The sequence below is a fragment of the Oncorhynchus gorbuscha genome, linkage group LG18, assembly GCF_021184085.1.
Source record: "Oncorhynchus gorbuscha isolate QuinsamMale2020 ecotype Even-year linkage group LG18, OgorEven_v1.0, whole genome shotgun sequence".
Lineage (NCBI taxonomy): Eukaryota > Metazoa > Chordata > Actinopteri > Salmoniformes > Salmonidae > Oncorhynchus > Oncorhynchus gorbuscha.
In genome coordinates this window covers 56,921,293-56,941,866 of record NC_060190.1, presented here as the reverse complement: position 1 = coordinate 56,941,866, position 20,574 = coordinate 56,921,293, and the positions used below count along the sequence as shown (strand labels likewise).

Genomic DNA, 20,574 nt, shown 5'->3' with positions numbered 1-20,574 from the left:
GTGCAGTAGTACCACCAACAGCAGCCTGTCCAGTAGTACCATCAGCAGCAGCCTGTCCAGTAGTACCATCAGCAGCTGCCTGTCCAGTAGTACCATCAGCAGCAGCCTGTCCAGTAGTACCATCAGCAGCAGTCTGTCCTGTCCAGTACCAGCAGCAGTCTGTCAGTTGTACAGACCATCAGCAGCAGTCTGTCCAGTTGTACCATCAGCAGTACTCCCATCAACAGCAGTCTGTCCAGCAGTACCATCAACAGCAGTCTGTCCAGCAGTACCATCACCAGCAGTCTGTCCAGTAGTACCATCACCAGCAGTCTACTGGACAGTATACAGCGGCAGTCTGTGCAGTAGTACCATCCACCAGCAGTCTGTCTGTGCAGTAGTACCATCATCAGCAGTCTGTCCAGTAGTACCATCAATGGCAGTCTGTCCAGTAGTACCATCAATGGCAGTCTGTCCAGTAGTACCATCAATGGCAGTCTGTCCAGTAGTACCATCAATGGTACCATCACCAGCAGTCTGTCCAGTAGTACTGTATACAGCGGCAGTCTGCAGTAGTATCAGCAGCAGTCTGTCCAGTTGTACCATCAGCAGTACTCCCATCAGCAGCAGTCTGTCCAGTTGTACCATCAGCAGTACTCCCATCAACAGCAGTCTGTCCAGCAGTACCATCAACAGCAGTCTGTCCAGCAGTACCATCACCAGCAGTCTGTCCAGCAGTACCATCACCAGCAGTCTACTGGACAGTATACAGCGTCAGTCTGTGCAGTAGTACCATCACCAGCAGTCTACTGGACAGTATACAGCGGCAGTCTGTGCATTAGTACCATCACCAGCAGTCTACTGGACAGTATACAGCGGCAGTCTGTGCAGTAGTACCATCACCAGCAGTCTGTCCAGTAGTACCATCACCAGCAGTCTACTGGACAGTATACAGCGGCAGTCTGTGCAGTAGTACCACCAACAGCAGTCTGTCCAGTAGTACCATCACCAGCAGTCTGTCCAGTAGTACCATCACCAGCAGTCTACTGGACAGTATACAGCGGCAGTCTGTGCAGTAGTACCACCAACAGCAGTCTGTCCAGTAGTACCATCACCAGCAGTCTGTCCAGTAGTACCATCACCAGCAGTCTACTGGACAGTATACAGCGGCAGTCTGTGCAGTAGTACCACCAACAGCAGTCTGTCCAGTAGTACCATCAGCAGCAGCCTGTCCAGTAGTACCATCAGCAGCTGCCTGTCCAGTAGTACCATCAGCAGCAGCCTGTCCAGTAGTACCATCAGCAGCAGTCTGTCCTGTAGGACCATCAGCAGCAGTCTGTCCAGTTGTACCATCAGCAGTACTCCCATCAACAGCAGTCTGTCCAGCAGTACCATCAACAGCAGTCTGTCCAGCAGTACCATCACCAGCAGTCTGTCCAGTAGTACCATCACCAGCAGTCTACTGGACAGTATAGCAGCGTCTGTGCAGTAGTCTGTCACCAGTAGTACCATCACCAGCAGTCTACTGGACAGTATACAGTGGCAGTCTGTGCAGTAGTACCACCAACTGCAGCCTGTCCAGTAGTACCATCAGCAGCAGCCTGTCCAGTAGTACCATCAGCAGCTGCCTGTCCAGTAGTACCATCAGCAGCAGCCTGTCCACTAGTACCATCAGCAGCAGTCTGTCCTGTAGGACCATCAGCAGCAGTCTGTCCAGTTGTACCATTAGCAGTACTCCCATCAACAGCAGTCTGTCCAGCAGTACCATCAACAGCAGTCTGTCCAGCAGTACCATCACCAGCAGTCTGTCCAGTAGTACCATCACCAGCAGTCTACTGGACAGTATACAGCGGCAGTCTGTGCAGTAGTACCACCACCAGCAGTCTGTGCAGTAGTACCATCAGCAGCAGTCTGTCCAGTAGTACCATCAATGGCAGTCTGTCCAGTAGTACCATCAATGGCAGTCTGTCCAGTAGTACCATCAATGGCAGTCTGTCCAGTAGTACCATCAATGGCCGTCTGTGCAGTAGTATCAGCAGCAGTCTGTCCAGTTGTACCATCAGCAGTACTCCCATCAGCAGCAGTCTGTCCAGTTGTACCATCAGCAGTACTCCCATCAACAGCAGTCTGTCCAGCAGTACCATCAACAGCAGTCTGTCCAGCAGTACCATCACCAGCAGTCTACTGGACAGTATACAGCGGCAGTCTGTGCAGTAGTACCATCACCAGCAGTCTACTGGACAGTATACAGCGGCAGTCTGTGCAGTAGTACCATCACCAGCAGTCTACTGGACAGTATACAGCGGCAGTCTGTGCAGTAGTACCACCAACAGCAGTCTGTCCAGTAGTACCATCACCAGCAGTCTGTCCAGTAGTACCATCACCAGCAGTCTACTGGACAGTATACAGCGGCAGTCTGTGCAGTAGTACCACCAACAGCAGTCTGTCCAGTAGTACCATCACCAGCAGTCTGTCCAGTAGTACCATCACCAGCAGTCTACTGGACAGTATACAGCGGCAGTCTGTGCAGTAGTACCACCAACAGCAGTCTGTCCAGTAGTACCATCAGCAGCAGCCTGTCCAGTAGTACCATCAGCAGCTGCCTGTCCAGTGGTACCATCAGCAGCAGCCTGTCCAGTAGTACCATCAGCAGCAGTCTGTCCTGTAGGACCATCAGCAGCAGTCTGTCCTGTAGGACCATCAGCAGCAGTCTGTCCAGTTGTACCATCAGCAGTACTCCCATCAACAGCAGTCTGTCCAGCAGTACCATCAACAGCAGTCTGTCCAGCAGTACCATCACCAGCAGTCTGTCCAGTAGTACCATCACCAGCAGTCTACTGGACAGTATACAGCGGCAGTCTGTGCAGTAGTACCATCACCAGCAGTCTACTGGGCAGTATACAGCGGCAGTCTGTGCAGTAGTACCATCAACAGCAGTCTGTCCAGTAGTATCATCAGCCGCAGTATGTCCAGTAGTACCATCAGCAGCAGTCTGTCCAGTAGTACCATCAGCAGCAGTCTGTCCAGTAGTACCATCAGCAGCAGTCTGTCCAGTAGTACCATCAGCAGCAGTCTGTCCAGTAGTACCATCAATGGCAGTCTGTCCAGTAGTACCATCAATGGCAGTCTGTCCAGTAGTACCATCAATGGCAGTCTGTCCAGTAGTACCATGAATGGCAGTCTGTCCAGTAGTACCATCAATGGCCGTCTGTGCAGTAGTATCAGCAGCAGTCTGTCCAGTTGTACCATCAGCAGTACTCCCATCAACAGCAGTCTGTCTAGCAGTACCATCAACAGCAGTCTGTCCAGCAGTACCATCACCAGCAGTCTACTGGACAGTATACAGCGGCAGTCTGTGCAGTAGTACCATCACCAGCAGTCTACTGGACAGTATACAGCGGCAGTCTGTGCAGTAGTACCATCACCAGCAGTCTACTGGACAGTATACAGCGGCAGTCTGTGCAGTAGTACCATCACCAGCAGTCTGTCCAGTAGTACCATCACCAGCAGTCTACTGGACAGTATACAGCGGCAGTCTGTGCAGTAGTACCACCAACAGCAGTCTGTCCAGTAGTACCATCACCAGCAGTCTGTCCAGTAGTACCATCACCAGCAGTCTACTGGACAGTATACAGCGGCAGTCTGTGCAGTAGTACCACCAACAGCAGTCTGTCCAGTAGTACCATCACCAGCAGTCTGTCCAGTAGTACCATCACCACAGTCTACTGGACAGTATACAGCGGCAGTCTGTGCAGTAGTACCACCAACAGCAGCCTGTCCAGTAGTACCATCAGCAGCAGCCTGTCCAGTAGTACCATCAGCAGCTGCCTGTCCAGTAGTACCATCAGCAGCAGCCTGTCCAGTAGTACCATCAGCAGCAGTCTGTCCTGTAGGACCATCAGCAGCAGTCTGTCCAGTTGTACCATCAGCAGTACTCCCATCAACAGCAGTCTGTCCAGCAGTACCATCAACAGCAGTCTGTCCAGCAGTACCATCACCAGCAGTCTGTCCAGTAGTACCATCACCAGCAGTCTACTGGACAGTATACAGCGGCAGTCTGTGCAGTAGTACCACCACCAGCAGTCTGTGCAGTAGTACCATCATCAGCAGTCTGTCCAGTAGTACCATCAATGGCAGTCTGTCCAGTAGTACCATCAATGGCAGTCTGTCCAGTAGTACCATCAATGGCAGTCTGTCCAGTAGTACCATCAATGGCCGTCTGTGCAGTAGTATCAGCAGCAGTCTGTCCAGTTGTACCATCAGCAGTACTCCCATCAGCAGCAGTCTGTCCAGTTGTACCATCAGCAGTACTCCCATCAACAGCAGTCTGTCCAGCAGTACCATCAACAGCAGTCTGTCCAGCAGTACCATCACCAGCAGTCTGTCCAGCAGTACCATCACCAGCAGTCTACTGGACAGTATACAGCGGCAGTCTGTGCAGTAGTACCATCACCAGCAGTCTACTGGACAGTATACAGCGGCAGTCTGTGCATTAGTACCATCACCAGCAGTCTACTGGACAGTATACAGCGGCAGTCTGTGCAGTAGTACCATCACCAGCAGTCTGTCCAGTAGTACCATCACCAGCAGTCTACTGGACAGTATACAGCGGCAGTCTGTGCAGTAGTACCACCAACAGCAGTCTGTCCAGTAGTACCATCACCAGCAGTCTGTCCAGTAGTACCATCACCAGCAGTCTACTGGACAGTATACAGCGGCAGTCTGTGCAGTAGTACCACAGCAACAGCACCAAGTCTGTCCAGTAGTACCATCACCAGCAGTCTGTCCAGTAGTACCATCACCAGCAGTCTACTGGACAGTATACAGCGGCAGTCTGTGCAGTAGTACCACCAACAGCAGTCTGTCCAGTAGTACCATCAGCAGCAGCCATGTCCAGTAGTACCATCAGCAGCTGCCTGTCCAGTAGTACCATCAGCAGCAGCCTGTCCAGTAGTACCATCAGCAGCAGTCTGTCCTGTAGGACCATCAGCAGCAGTCTGTCCAGTTGTACCATCAGCAGTACTCCCATCAACAGCAGTCTGTCCAGCAGTACCATCAACAGCAGTCTGTCCAGCAGTACCATCACCAGCAGTCTGTCCAGTAGTACCATCACCAGCAGTCTACTGGACAGTATACAGCGGCAGTCTGTGCAGTAGTACCATCACCAGCAGTCTACTGGACAGTATACAGCGGCAGTCTGTGCAGTAGTACCACCAACAGCAGTCTGTCCAGTAGTACCATCACCAGCAGTCTGTCCAGTAGTACCATCACCAGCAGTCTACTGGACAGTATACAGCGGCAGTCTGTGCAGTAGTACCACCACCAGCAGTCTGTGCAGTAGTATCATCAGCAGCAGTCTGTCCAGTAGTACCATCAACAGCAGTGTGTCCAGTAGTATTATCAGCAGCAGTCTGTCCAGCAGTACCATCACCAGCAGTCTGTCCAGTAGTACCATCACCAGCAGTCTACTGGACAGTATACAGCGGCAGTCTGTGCAGTAGTACCATCACCAGCAGTCTACTGGGCAGTAGTCTGTCCAGTAGTACCATCAGCGGTCAGTCTGTGCAGTCTGTGTAGTACCATCAACAGCAGTCTGTCCAGTAGTATCATCAGCCGCAGTATGTCCAGTAGTACCATCAGCAGCAGTCTGTCCAGTAGTACCATCAGCAGCAGTCTGTCCAGTAGTACCATCAGCAGCAGTCTGTCCAGTAGTACCATCAGCAGCAGTCTGTCCAGTAGTACCATCAATGGCAGTCTGTCCAGTAGTACCATCAATGGCAGTCTGTCCAGTAGTACCATCAATGGCAGTCTGTCCAGTAGTACCATGAATGGCAGTCTGTCCAGTAGTACCATCAATGGCCGTCTGTGCAGCAGCAGTCTGTCCAGTATACAGCAGCAGTCTGTCCAGTTGTACCATCAGCAGTACTCCCATCAACAGCAGTCTGTCCAGCAGTACCATCAACAGCAGTCCATCACCAGTCCAGCAGTACCATCACCAGCAGTCTACTGGACAGTATACAGCTGTGCAGTCACCAGCAGTCTGTGTACCATCATCAGCAGCAGTACCATCAATAGTACCATCACCAGCAGTCTACTGGACAGTATACAGCAGTCTGTCCAGTCTGTCTGTCAGTAGTACCATCACCAGCAGTCTACTGGACAGTATACAGTCTGTGTCCAGTAGTACCAGTCTGTCCAGTAGTACCATCACCAGCAGTCTGTCCAGTAGTACCATCACCAGCAGTCTACTGGACAGTATACAGCGGCAGTCTGTGCAGTAGTACCACCAACAGCAGTCTGTCCAGTAGTACCATCACCAGCAGTCTGTCCAGTAGTACCATCACCAGCAGTCTACTGGACAGTATACAGCAGGCAGTCTGTGTCAGTAGTACCACCAACAGCAGTCTGTCCAGTAGTACCATCACCAGCAGTCTGTCCAGTAGTACCATCACCAGCAGTCTGTCCAGTAGTACCATCACCAGCAGTCTACTGGACAGTATACAGCGGCAGTCTGTGCAGTAGTACCACCAACAGCAGTCTGTCCAGTAGTACCATCAGCAGCAGCCTGTCCAGTAGTACCATCAGCAGCTGCCTGTCCAGTAGTACCATCAGCAGCAGCCTGTCCAGTAGTACCATCAGCAGCAGTCTGTCCTGTAGGACCATCAGCAGCAGTCTGTCCAGTTGTACCATCAGCAGTACTCCCATCAACAGCAGTCTGTCCAGCAGTACCATCAACAGCAGTCTGTCCAGCAGTACCATCACCAGCAGTCTGTCCAGTAGTACCATCACCAGCAGTCTACTGGACAGTATACAGCGGCAGTCTGTGCAGTAGTACCATCACCAGCAGTCTACTGGACAGTATACAGCGGCAGTCTGTGCAGTAGTACCACCAACAGCAGTCTGTCCAGTAGTACCATCACCAGCAGTCTGTCCAGTAGTACCATCACCAGCAGTCTACTGGACAGTATACAGCGGCAGTCTGTGCAGTAGTACCACCACCAGCAGTCTGTGCAGTAGTATCATCAGCAGCAGTCTGTCCAGTAGTACCATCAACAGCAGTGTGTCCAGTAGTATTATCAGCAGCAGTCTGTCCAGTAGTATCATAAACAGCCGTCTGTCCAGTAGTATCATCAACAGCCGTCTGTCCAGTAGTATCATCATCAGCAGCAGCCTGTCCAGTAGTATCATCATTACCAGCAGTCTGTCCAGTAGTACCTTGCAAAAGTATTCATCCCCCTTGGCATTTTTCCTATTTTGTTGCATTACTACCTGTCATTTAAACAGATTTTATATGGATTTCATGTAATGGACATAAACAAAATAGTCCAAATTGCTGAAGTGAAATGAAGAAAAAAAACATATTTAAAAAATAAATTTAAAAAACGGAAAAGTCCCTTTGCTATGAGGCCCCTAAATCAAATCAAAATCAAATCAATTTATATAGCCCCTCTTACATCAGCTGATATCTCTAAGTGCTGTACAGAAACCCAGCCTAAAACCCCAAACAGCAAGCAATGCTGGTGTAGAAGCACGGTGGCTAAAAAAACTCCCTAGAAAGGCAAAAATCTAGGAGGAAACCTAGAGAGGAACCAAGCTATGTGGGGTGGCCAGTCCTCTTCTGGCTGTGTTAGGTGGAGATTATAACAGAACATGGCCAAGATGTTCAAATGTTCATAGATGACCAGCATGGTCAAATAATAATAATCACAGTAGTTGTCGAGGGTGCAGCAAGTCAACACCTCAGGAGTAAATGTCAGTTGGCTTTTCATAGCCGATCATTAAGAGTATCTCTACCGCTCCTGCTGTCTCTAGAAAGTTGAAAACAGCAGGTCTGGGACAGGTAGCACGTCCAGTGAACAGGTCAGGGTTCCATAGCCGCAGGCAGAACAGTTGATACTGGAGCAGCAGCACGGCCAGGTGCTGAAAGAGAATAAGAGAGAGCATACTTAAATTCACACAGGACACCGGATAAGACAGGAGTAGTAAGATCTGGTGCAACCAATTACCTTCAAAAGTCACATTATTAGTTAGATTGCACACAGGTGGACTTTATTTATGTGTCACGTGATCTGTCACATGATCTCAGTATACATGCACCAGTTCTGAAAGGCCCCAGAGTCTGCAACACCACTAAGCAATGGGGTACCACCAAACTAGCGGCACCATGAAGACCAAGGAGCTCTCCAAACAGGTCAGGGACAAAGTTGTGGAGAAGTACAGATCAGGGTTGGGTTCTAAAAAAAATCTGAAGCTTTGAACATCCCACTGAGCACCATTAAATCCACTATTAAAACATTTAAAGAATATGGCACCACAACAAACCTGCCAAGAGAGGCCCACCAAAACTAGCAAGGAGGGCATTAATCAGAGGCAACAAAGAGACCAAAGATAACTCTGAAGGAGCTGCAAAGCTCCACAGCGGAAATTGGAGTATCTGTCCATAGAACCACTTTAAGCTGTAAACTCCACAAAGCTGGGCTTTATGGAATAGTGGACAGAAAAAAGCCATTGCTTATCGAAAAAAATAAGAAAACATGTTTGGTGTTTGCCAAAAAGCATGTGGGAGACTTCCCAAACATATGTAAGAAGGTACTCTGGTCAGATGAGACTAAAATTGAGCTTTTTGGCCATCAAGGAAAACGCTATGTTTGGCACAAACCCAACAACTCTCATCACCCCGAGAACCACATCCCCACAGTGAAGCATGGTGGTGGCAGCATTGAATAGTTATGCACGTTCAAGTTTTCTGTTTTTTAGTTTTATTTCTTGTTTGTTTCACAGTATAAAATATTTTGCATCTTCTAAGTGTTTTGCATATTGTGTACATCAAATGATGCAGTCTGTGCAGTAGTACCAATAACAGCAGTCTGTGTCTGTGCAGTAGTACCATCAACAGCAGTCTGTGCTATAACTGCTCCTGGCTCCATTTGTCTTCATCAGAGCAGTGAAGGGCCCGAGGACAGGGCTGATATTTGGAGGTTCATCCCCGCTGCTCTTCAACAGTCCATGGGTGTGTGGGAAAAATGCTTGTCAGAGGCGCTCATCGCTCCCAGCCTGCCCTTTAGCAGGATGAATAAAGGTTCATAAATGTGATGAAGAGGGTTCCAACCTTTCCCCGTGCCCTCCACACACTAACCGGTCTACCAGCCATTGATGAGAGAGCCCAGACAGAGGGCACAATGGTCTGTCAGAGGAGCGATGCCCAGTATGAAGCACTGCTTCAATGCCAGGAAATAAGATGGGAACCTTCTGTTGTGATGCAATCCGGAAGCCATATCTATAGATGTTTTGGGGGGAAATAGATCAAAGCGTGACGGTTGGTCAACAGGGAGCATGCTGCTCTTTCTTCCTTCTATCGGTGTGATCCTTAGTGGGTAGAGAGGATTAGCGTTATCCATGTTGATTAGGAAAACCTTTAATTTTGTGTTTCATTTGGTGTTATGAGCTGTGTGCTGTTGCTGTGAAGTGTTGGTAATAGTTACCTTCTTGTCAGTCTGACAGCGTTAATATATTTTTTTCTCCTCTTCTTACACAGTGTCTAAAGGGGAGGGCGAGGTGCCCCCGTCCCCAGCCTCGTCACACCACAGCAGCACCCAGGCCCCCTCCTTGACTGAGGGGAAGCGGACCCCCCAGGGCAGTCAGAACTCCCTCAACACGGTCAGCTCTGGCAGCGGCTCCGGCAGCGGCTCCACCAGCGGCATCGGCAGTGGGGGCGGCGGAGGATCAGGGAGTGCTGTGGTCAACACCGCCTTGCAGCCCTACGACGTAGAGATCCACCGCGGGGAGAACGAGGGCTTTGGATTCGTCATCGTCTCCTCTGTTTCCCGACCTGAGTCTGGCACCACCTTTGGTAAGACCCCCATGTAAATCTCTACCTTACTATACTTAAATATAGGTAACACACAGGCATGCACTATATACACACACACACACACTCAACCTTTCTCTCAATATACAGTAGAACATATTTTTCTTAGTAACTAATCGCTGTTTGACTATTGGGTACTGTCCCTTCTATGCAAATTCGTTTCTGAATAGTGCATATTTCTGGCACTTACTTGGTGAATAGCTTTCATCCTCATTATTTTATTTTGTAGTGAGTGGTGATCCTCTTCTATTTTCTTTCATTCTGTCAAGCAGAGACATTGTGAACCAGCCCAAAGAGCTGTAATATTTATACTGTCTTTCATAATTGATCACAAGTGAAAGCATGTTGTATAATTCAGATGTGGTCTGAAATAACAATGAATAGAATAAAATCAATACTATGGCTTGACAGGTTATAATAAGTAGGCAGGGAGAGTTCTTTCTAGAGCGCCCGCTTAAAGATCTGTTTTATTATTGTAAATGGTTAAACTATCGAGAAGTATATGTGTAAAATGTAAGCCCAAATTTAAATGTTGATTTATGTTTACATATTCGATTATTTTACATTGCACTGATTTCCTGTATGTGGACAGTATGTGTTACTACATTGCTCTGATTTCCTGTATGTGGACAGTATGTGTTACTACATTGCTCTGATTTCCTGTATGTGGACAGTATGTGTTACTACATTGCTCTGATTTCCTGTATGTGGACAGTATGTGTTACTACATTGCTCTGATTTCCTGTATGTGGACAGTATGTGTTACTACATTGCATTGATTTCCTGTATGTGGACAGTATGTGTTACTACATTGCTCTGATTTCCTGTATGTGGACAGTATGTGTTACTACATTGCTCTGATTTCCTGTATGTGGACAGTATGTGTTACTACATTGCATTGATTTCCTGTATGTGGACAGTATGTGTTACTACATTGCACTGATTTCCTGTATGTGGACAGTATGTGTTACTACATTGCACTGATTTCCTGTATGTGGACAGTATGTGTTACTACATTGCACTGATTTCCTGTATGTGGACAGTATGTGTTACTACATTGCTCTGATTTCCTGTATGTGGACAGTATGTGTTACTACATTGCACTGATTTCCTGTATGTGGACAGTATGTGTTACTACATTGCTCTGATTTCCTGTATGTGGACAGTATGTGTTACTACATTGCTCTGATTTCCTATATGTGGACAGTATGTGTTACTACATTGCTCTGATTTCCTGTATGTGGACAGTATGTGTTACTACATTGCACTGATTTCCTGTATGTGGACAGTATGTGTTACTACATTGCACTGATTTCCTGTATGTGGACAGTATGTGTTACTACATTGCACTGATTTCCTGTATGTGGACAGTATGTGTTACTACATTGCTCTGATTTCCTGTATGTGGACAGTATGTGTTACTACATTGAACTGATTTCCTGTATGTGGACAGTATGTGTTACTACATTGCTCTGATTTCCTGTATGTGGACAGTATGTGTTACTACAGGAAATCAGTGCAATGTATGTGGACAGTGTGTGTTACTACATTGCTCTGATTTCCTGTATGTGGACAGTATGTGTTACTACATTGCTCTGATTTCCTGTATGTGGACAGTATGTGTTACTACATTGCTCTGATTTCCTGTATGTGGACAGTATGTGTTACTACATTGCACAGATGTCCTGAATGTGGACAGTATGTGTTACTACATTGAACTGATTTCCTGTATGTGGACAGTATGTGTTACTACATTGCTCTGATTTCCTGTATGTGGACAATATGTGTTACTACATTACTCTGATTTCCTGTATGTGGACAGTATGTGTTACTACATTGCTCTGATTTCCTGTATGTGGACAGTATGTGTTACTACATTGCTCTGATTTCCTGTATGTGGACAGTATGTGTTACTACATTGCTCTGATTTCCTGTATGTGGACAGTATGTCTTACTACATTGCTCTGATTTCCTGTATGTGGACAGTATGTGTTACTACATTGCTCTGATTTCCTGTATGTGGACAGTATGTGTTACAGGAAATCAGTTCAATGTAGTATGTGGACAGTATGTGTTACTACATTGCACATCCTCACGTTTTGACCACCTCGAATGGAGGGGAATTGCACTTTTTTTTTTTTTACCTCAGATTAGCCATGTTAGTATAAACGTTAATAATAATCGCAATGAGATGAAAACGATGGTTTTAAACAGATCAATATAATTTGTTTTGTACCATTGATTTTGTCATATGCTCTGGCAGTTTTCTACTATCATTTTCAAACTCAAATGGCAGGGAAAATTCAGCTCTCTGTATAAAAGTTGCTGGCCTCACAACCTCGCCTGTACATGGTTTGAGAGTCAAACTATCACTCAAATAACAGCCAACCCTTGTCACTGTTGCTATATGGTGAGTTGTGATTCGTTGAAGTTAAATAACAAAGCATCTGATTTGTTTCTTTCCCCATTTTGACAGCCTCACAAAACTTCCATCTGACATGCTAGAATTTAGATGACTGTCTTCAGCAAATTCTCTTCTAACCAGTGATATAAAAAGTATTCTCAGATTCAGTGAGGCCTTTGAATAGTGTTAGTTTAAATGGTGTATACACCCCACACGTTTGCCCCTGCTCTATTGATTTCAAATTTCTATCGATGAGTGATTTAAGAAAATAGTTTTGCGTTTATCTTTCCGTGTTGGTGACGCACTTTGAAACAAAATGCAACAATCTAACATGTAGCTTGCTATCTTCTACAAATTGTCCTCTAACCAGTGATATACATATTGTTCTCAGATTCTGTGTTTTTTTCAGACAGGATGTGTAACTCGACTCCCCTCTCTCATTCTATTGGTTTCAATGTGATATCAATATGAGTGATTGACAAATAAGTGTTGTGTTTCTCTTTCCGTTTTGGCGACCCCCATATGAAACATGACAAAATAGTAATCATATTACTTGTAATTCTTTTATAATAATATAATATAATAATAATATAATAATAATATAATATAATTATTTTAAACGATCACCTTGTAAACGGCATTTGCATTAAAATCCATGTTCTTGTGACAAGTTGCAATTAATCACTCATATTGCTTATGGGTAAATTGTTGTAACTCCAAAAAAACAGAAACTGTAAATATTGTTTACATCACTCGTTAGACTACCATCTAGATGGTTGTAATCAGCAGGTTATCCTCTATAGAGGATATATTGTTATATATTGTTAACAATATTTCCTGTTTTATTTTCATGATCTTCCAGAAATCATGAAAACGGGGTTGACTTGGATTAGTTATTAAGGGGGAAGATTATTGTAATATTTGTAGATGGATAGACCCTCTCCCACTGACCTTACAGCTCTTTGCCCTGTCTGCCTACAATTGCTACCTAGAGATATTGCTGCCACTCTCCCTGCCTGACCACAGCTCTGGGAGTCTCTCTGGGCACAGGGGTGCTGATCAGGCTTACACTGCTTATGGGCGTCCAACGATCTAGTAAAGCACAGCTTCATGTACTGTACACAAATAGTAAGAGTTGGCAAGTTTGTGCCAATTTGTTAATCATATCAAAGTGACACACATTGGTTGTTGATCAATAGTGTAGAGAAATGACCTTTGATCTGCATGGATCCCAGTTACTCTGACACAGAGACCCATCCATCCCCTCTCTCTGTGTATTAGACAAACGCATCCTTCTGCTGATGTCACAAATTGCTGTACAGAAACCAGACTAAAACCCCAAACAGCAAGCAAGGCAGGTGTAGAAGCACGTCCGGTGAACAGGTCAGGTTTCCTGAAACTGGAGCAACAGCAAGACCAGGTGGACTGGGGACAGCAAGGAGTCATCAGGCCAGGTAGTCCTGAGGCATGGTCCTAGTGCTCATGTCCTCCGAGAGAGAGAGAGAGAGAGAGAGAGAGAGAGAGAGAGAGAGAGAGAGAGAGAGAGAGAGAGAGAGAGAGAGAGAGAGAGAGAGAGAGAGAGAGAGAGAGAGAGAGAGAGAGAGAGAGAGAGAGAGAGAGAGAGAGAGAGAGAGAGAGAGAGAGAGAGAGAGAGAGAGAGAGAGAGAGAGAGAGAGAGAGAGAGAGAGAGAGAGAGAGAGAGAGAGAGAGAGAGAGAGAGAGAGAGAGAGAGAGAGAGAGAGAGAGAGAGAGAGAGAAAAAAAGAAAAAGAGAGAGCATACTTAAATTCAGACCGGACACTGGATAAGACAGGAGAAATATAACAGACTGATCCTAGCCCGCCGACACATAAACTACTGCAGCATAAATACTGGAGGCCGAGACAGGAGGGGTCAGAGACGGTCCGGCGATACCCCCTGACAGGGCCAAACAGGCAGGATATAACCCCACCCACTTTGCCAGAGCACAGCCCCCACACCACTAGAGGGATATCTTCAACACCAACTTACCATCAAATGTTCCATCCGAGTATAGCCCACAAAGATCTCCGCCACCGCACAATCCAGGGGGTGGGGGCGCCAACCCAGACAGGAAGATCACATCAGTGACTCAACCCACTCAAGTGATGCATCCCTCCTAGGGACGGCATGGAAGAGCCCTGGTAAGCCAGTGACTCAGCCCCTGTAATAGGGTTAGAGGCAGAGAATCACAGTGGAGAGAGGGATTCTGCCCCCAGGCCATTAAAATGCTGAACAATTAATCAAATGGCCACCCGGACTATTTACATTGACTGACACCCCCCCCTTTTGGATTTCTACTGCAAATGACCTCGACTAACCTGTAACCCCGCACATTGACTCGGTACCGGTACCCTCTGTATATAGCCTCGTTATTCTTATGTACTTTTATTGTGTTACTTTTTGGTAACATTTTTTAAAACTTTAGTTTATTTAGTAAATATTTTCTTAACTATACAGCATTTCACTGTAAGGTCTACACCTGTTTTATTCGGCGCATGTGACATACAATTAGATTTGATTATTGGTTGTAGTTCAATCAAGAAGTGGAATAGAGAGAGAGGGAATTACATTTACATTTAAGTCATTTAGCAGACGCTCTTATCCAGAGCGACTTACAAATTGGTGCATTCACCTTATGACATCCAGTGGAACAGTCACTTTACAATAGTGCATCTAAATCTTAAAGGGGGGGGGTGAGAGGGATTACTTATCCTATCCTAGGTATTCCTTAAAAGAGGTGGGGTTTCAGGTGTCTCCGGAAGGTGGTGATTGACTCCGCTGTCCTGGCGTCGTGAGGGAGTTTGTTCCACCATTGGGGGGCCAGAGCAGCGAACAGTTTTGACTGGGCTGAGCGGGAGCTGTACTTCCTCAGTGGTAGGGAGGCGAGCAGGCCAGAGGTGGATGAACGCAGTGCCCTTGTTTGGGTGTAGGGCCTGATCAGAGCCTGGAGGTACTGAGGTGCCGTTCCCCTCACAGCTCCGTAGGCAAGCACCATGGTCTTGTAGCGGATGCGAGCTTCAACTGGAAGCCAGTGGAGAGAGCTGAGGAGCGGGGTGACGTGAGAGAACTTGGGAAGGTTGAACACCAGACGGGCTGCGGCGTTCTGGATGAGTTGTAGGGGTTTAATGGCACAGGCATGTGCAATAGTTCACTGTAATAATTGAGATTAGGGCTGACCCCAATTAGTTGACTGGTCGATTGTTAGGCTGTTTGTCGACCAACCTTTTTTTTGTTGAGCAGTAGAAAATATATATTAAAAAATGTGTGGCACACGAAACACCTGTCTGATTTGTGGAGGCTGAGACTAATCCATTCGGCGACTGCGTGGATGACACAATTCACAATGCAAGTCTCTCTCCAATGCGCTCTTTCCTGCAAATTTGTGCACATTCATTGTTTCAAAACTTAATTGTGTGGATTGTTTGCCTTGATTGTTAGTGTCTATCAATTCCCCATTACATACGGTATATCACCAGCAGTAGCCTACTTTTACCGTTAATACCTATCATTTCTAATCTACAACGTTTGTTTGGTTATGGTCATTTCTGTAAATCAATTCAATATATTTGTATTCCAGTCTTTTAATGTTCTCATTGTAGGAGTGGACACATTGTTAGCAGAGCGCACAACACTTGTGAGAAACAAGTTTTGGTTTATTCCATTTTATAGTTTTTTTTTTGAGCGCTTCTGTCAATGTTGACAAAGGACACGCACCTGATTACGCATAGAAGTAGGCCTATCGGCTACCTAGCCTATAAATGTGCCCATTTGGGGATCTGGTAGTATTTCTGATTGGCGTAACGCACCACCACTAAAGAGCTGTGGAGCTTCTCAAAGTAATGTTTTCTTCACCTCAAACAACAAGCAAACTGTTTTTACATCCATTGAGAATGACAATAGTTCCTCAATGTATTTAAAAAAAAACATCCATCACTCTCCCTTTCGATAACCACTCATCGTGATGCTAAATGTCTGATCCAGTGGAAACGTCTACCTGATGAGCTCTTATCCCTTACCCCAAATAGCCTCCAGCTTTGTATCGTTTTCATGTAGATTTGGATAGAATTTTGATTAACCACAAGATAATGATTTTGATATTTGAAGACGTTAATATACACTGAACAGAAATAGAAACGCAACAGGCGAAGCGCGGGAGGAGAATGGGCAGGTTAAGATCCCTCTCTTCTGGGTATCTTTGATCTTTGGCTCTCTTGTGTCATTTGTGTCTTATTTCATCAAACAGAATCAGACTAGCATATAGTTGATTTTATTAAAACACATAGGGTGTGTCTATTTATGGAAAAATTCAAGTTTTAAAATTGAGTCCAATCGATTGTTTGAAAGAACAGACGACTTTTGGTTGACCAAGATTTTTATTAGTCGGGGACAGCACTTATTGAGGGGCAGTCTCTAGTAGGGTAGAAGCCTTTGTGGTGCTGAGTAGGGTAGAAGCCTTTGGTGCTGAGTAGGGTAGAAGCCTTTGTGGTGCTGAGTAGGGTAGAAACCTTTGGTGCTGAGTAGGGTAGAAGCCTTTGGTGCTGAGTAGGGTAGAAGCCTTTGGTGCTGAGTAGGGTAGAAGCCTTTGGTGCTGAGTAGGGTAGAAGCCTTTGGTGCTGAGTAGGGTAGAAGCCTTTGTGGTGCTGAGTAGGGTAGAAGCCTTTGTGGTGCTGAGTAGGGTAGAAACCTTTGTGGTGCTGAGTAGGGTAGAAGCCTTTGTGGTGCTGAGTAGGGTAGAAGCCTTTGTGGTGCTGAGTAGGGTAGAAACCTTTGTGGTGCTGAGTAGGGTAGAAACCTTTGTGGTGCTGAGTAGGGTAGAAACCTTTGTGGTGCTGAGTAGGGTAGAAACCTTTGTGGTGCTGAGTAGGGTAGAAGCCTTTGTGGTGCTGAGTAGGGTAGAAGCCTTTGTGGTGCTGAGTAGGGTAGAAGCCTTTGTGGTGCTGAGTAGGGTAGAAGCCTTTGTGGTGCTGAGTAGGGTAGAAGCCTTTGTGGTGCTGAGTAGGGTAGAAGCCTTTGTGGTGCTGAGTAGGGTAGAAGCCTTTGTGGTGCTGAGTAGGGTAGAAGCCTTTGTGGTGCTGAGTAGGGTAGAAGCCTTTGTGGTGCTGAGTAGGGTAGAAGCCTTTGTGGTGCTGAGTAGGGTAGAAGCCTTTGTGGTGCTGAGTAGGGTAGAAGCCTTTGTGGTGCTGAGGATTGTCAGTAGGAGAGGACCTGTCGGCACTAGCAGAGAATTTGGCTGTGATGTCTGTACATTTGTAATCTAGGCTGCAGGTGTATGTCTTATTAGCGCTAAACGTTGACATAGTTTCCTCATTATTAGGTTTCAGCAGTACAAGGATGTTAGGAGAGATTCATAAATTCAAACATAAGAAGTTCGTACAGGATGTTGCCACAGAGAGATGGTCAGTGATACATTGAGTATTTAGTGTGGATTCCTAATTCATTTGAATGCACTACATCTAGAGTATGTAAAGTCATTTTTCTTTTAACATTCTCTCACTTGGCAAAAACGCTTTCCATTTGTCATAGCAGATTTCCGGGCACACTCTGTTGGCACTTGGCTTGGTGGGTTTGGTGAATAAACCCTTAACCTTCTGCCTTCCTTCCTTTCTCTCTCTTCTCTTCCTCTTCTTCCTCTGCCCCTTTTCACCTCTCTATCTCTTTAAACAACACCCCTTACCACCAAAAATGTCACATCACACACTTTCTGAATCACACAAACGCAAAAAGCTGGAAATGCATGTGTGGCCATGCCCCACAAAATAGGGCGTATTATCGAGGGGAGCCCTGCGGACCGCTGTGGGAAGCTGAAGGTGGGAGACCGTATCCTGGCCGTCAACGGCTGCTCCATCACCAACAAGTCCCACTCGGACATCGTCAACCTGATCAAGGAGGCCGGGAACACCGTCACGCTAAGGATCATTCCTGGAGACGGTGAGAGGACCTCTTCTGTCTCCCATATCTAATGTTCCACTCATATATACCATCTAGTCCAGGGCTGCACAACCCCTTTCCTGGAGAGCTTCTCTCCTTAGGTTTTTTTTGCTCCAACCCTAATCTAGCAAACCTGATTCTAATAATTAGCTGGTTTATAATATTAATCAGGTTAGTTATATATAACTGGGGTTGGAGTGAAAACCTACAGGAGGGTATCTCTCCAGGAACAGGGTTGACCTGATCTAGACCGAAGACTATCTCAGCCGCTAGGATCAACCTGTGTCAGGGATTATTTGTGCATTACATCAGTTATGTAAACATGTATTGTATTGGAATATACAGTACCAGTCAAACATTTGGACACACCTACTCATTCAAGGGTTTTTCTTTATTTTTTACTATTTTCTACATAGAATAATAGTGAAGACATCAAAACTATGAAATAACACATATAGAAAGGGGGATACCTGGTCAGTTGTACAACTGAATGCATTCAACTGAATTGTGTCTTCCGTATTTAACCCAACCCCTCTGAATCAGAGCGGTGTGGGTGGCTGCCATAATCGACATCCACGGCTTCGGCGCCCGGGGAACTGTGGGTTAACTGCCTTGCTATTTTCCTATTTTTAATTGTCAGCTCGGGGATTTGATCCAGCAACCTTTTGGTTACTGGCCCAATGCTCTAACCACTAGGCTACCTAATGTAGTAACCAAAAAAAGTGTTAAACAAATCAAAATATATTTCATATTTCAGGTTTTTCGAAGTAGCCACCCTTTGTCTTCATGACAGCTTTAAACACTCTTGGCATTCTCTCAACCAGTGTCATGGGGTAGTCACCTGGAATGCATTTCAATTAACAGGTGTGCCTTGTTAGAAATTCATTTGTGGAATTTCTTTCCTTTTAATGTGTTTGAGCCAATCAGTTGTAGGGTTGGTACAAGGTAGGACTATCTTATGTATACCACCCCTACTTGGTAAAATACCAAGTCCATATTACAGCAAGAACACCTCAAATAAGCAAAGAGAAACGACAGTCCATCATTACTTTCTGACATGGTCAGTCAATCCGGAAGTTTCTTCAAGTGCAGTAGCAAAAACCATCAAGCGATATGATGAAACTGGCTCTCATGAGGACCGCCACAGGAAAGGAAGACCCAGAGTTACCTCTGCTGCAGAGGATAAGTTCAGTAGTGTTAACTGCACCTCAGATTGCAGCCCAAATAAATGCTTCACAGAGGTCAAGTAACAGACACATCTCAACATCAAATGTTCAGATGAGATTGCGTGACTCAGGCCTTCATGGTCGAATTGCTGCAAAGAAACCACAACTCAAGGACACCAATAAAAAGAAGAAGAGACTTGCCTGGGTCAAGAAACATGATCAATGGACATTAGACCGGTGGAAATCTGTCCTTTGGCCTGATGAGTCCAAATTTGAGATTTTTGGGTCCAACCAACACAGAGTTGGTGAATGGATAATCTCCACATGTGTGGTTCCCAACGTGAAGCATGGAGGAAGAGGTGTGGGGGTCTGTGATTTATTTAGAATTCAAGGCACACTTAACAAACCTGGCTACCACAGCATTCTGCAGCGATACGCCATCCCATCTGGTTTACACTTAGTAGGACTATCATTTGTTTTTCAACAGGACAATGACCCAACACACCTACAGGCTGTGTAAGGGCTACTTGACCAAGAAGGAGAGTGACAGAGTGCTGCATTCGATGACCAATGACCTGGCCTCCACAATCACCCATCCTCAACCCAATTGAGATGGTTTGGGATGAGTTGGACCGCATAGTGAAGGAAAAGCAGCCAACAAGTGCTCAGCATATATGGGAACTCCTTCAAGACTGTTGGAAAAGCATTCCAGGTGAAGCTGGTTGAAAGAATGCCAAGAGTGTGCAAAGCTGTCATCAAGGCAAAGGGTGGCTACTTTGAAAAATCAAAAATACATTTTGATTTGAACACTTTTTTGGTTACTACATGATTCGGTATGTGTTATTTCATAGTTTTGATGTCTTCAGTATTATTCTATGTAGAAAATAGTAAAAATAAAGAAAAATACTGGAATGAGTCGGTGTGTCCAAACCTTTTACTGGTACTGTATATACACTGAATGAACAAAACATTAGGAACACCCTTTTGCCCTGAATTCATTATTTGGGGCATGGAATCTACAAGGTGTCGAAACCGTTCCACAGGGATGCTGGCTGATGTTGATTCTAATACTTCCGTCAGTTGTCAATTTGGTTGGATGTCCTTTGGGTGGTGGACCATTCTTGATACACACAGGAAACTGTTGAGCGTGAAAAACCCAGCAGTGTTGCAGTTCTTGACAAACTCAAACCGATGCACCTGGTACCTACT

General features: G+C 45.8%; 1 protein-coding gene across 9 annotated transcripts in view; it reads left to right on the top strand.

The window, feature by feature from the left end:
* LOC124002494 (membrane-associated guanylate kinase, WW and PDZ domain-containing protein 1-like) overlaps window positions 1–20,574 on the top strand; it is a 222,279-nt gene that overhangs the window by 191,534 nt on the left and 10,171 nt on the right. For 8 of the 9 annotated variants that reach the window (XM_046309918.1, XM_046309922.1, XM_046309920.1 and 5 more), the window contains 2 exons: window positions 9,515–9,829; window positions 17,996–18,199. In XM_046309918.1, coding sequence (XP_046165874.1) covers window positions 9,515–9,829; window positions 17,996–18,199 — 519 coding nt within the window. The remainder of the gene's footprint in view (window positions 1–9,514; window positions 9,830–17,995; window positions 18,200–20,574) is intronic. The other variant, XM_046309921.1, reaches the window with a different exon arrangement.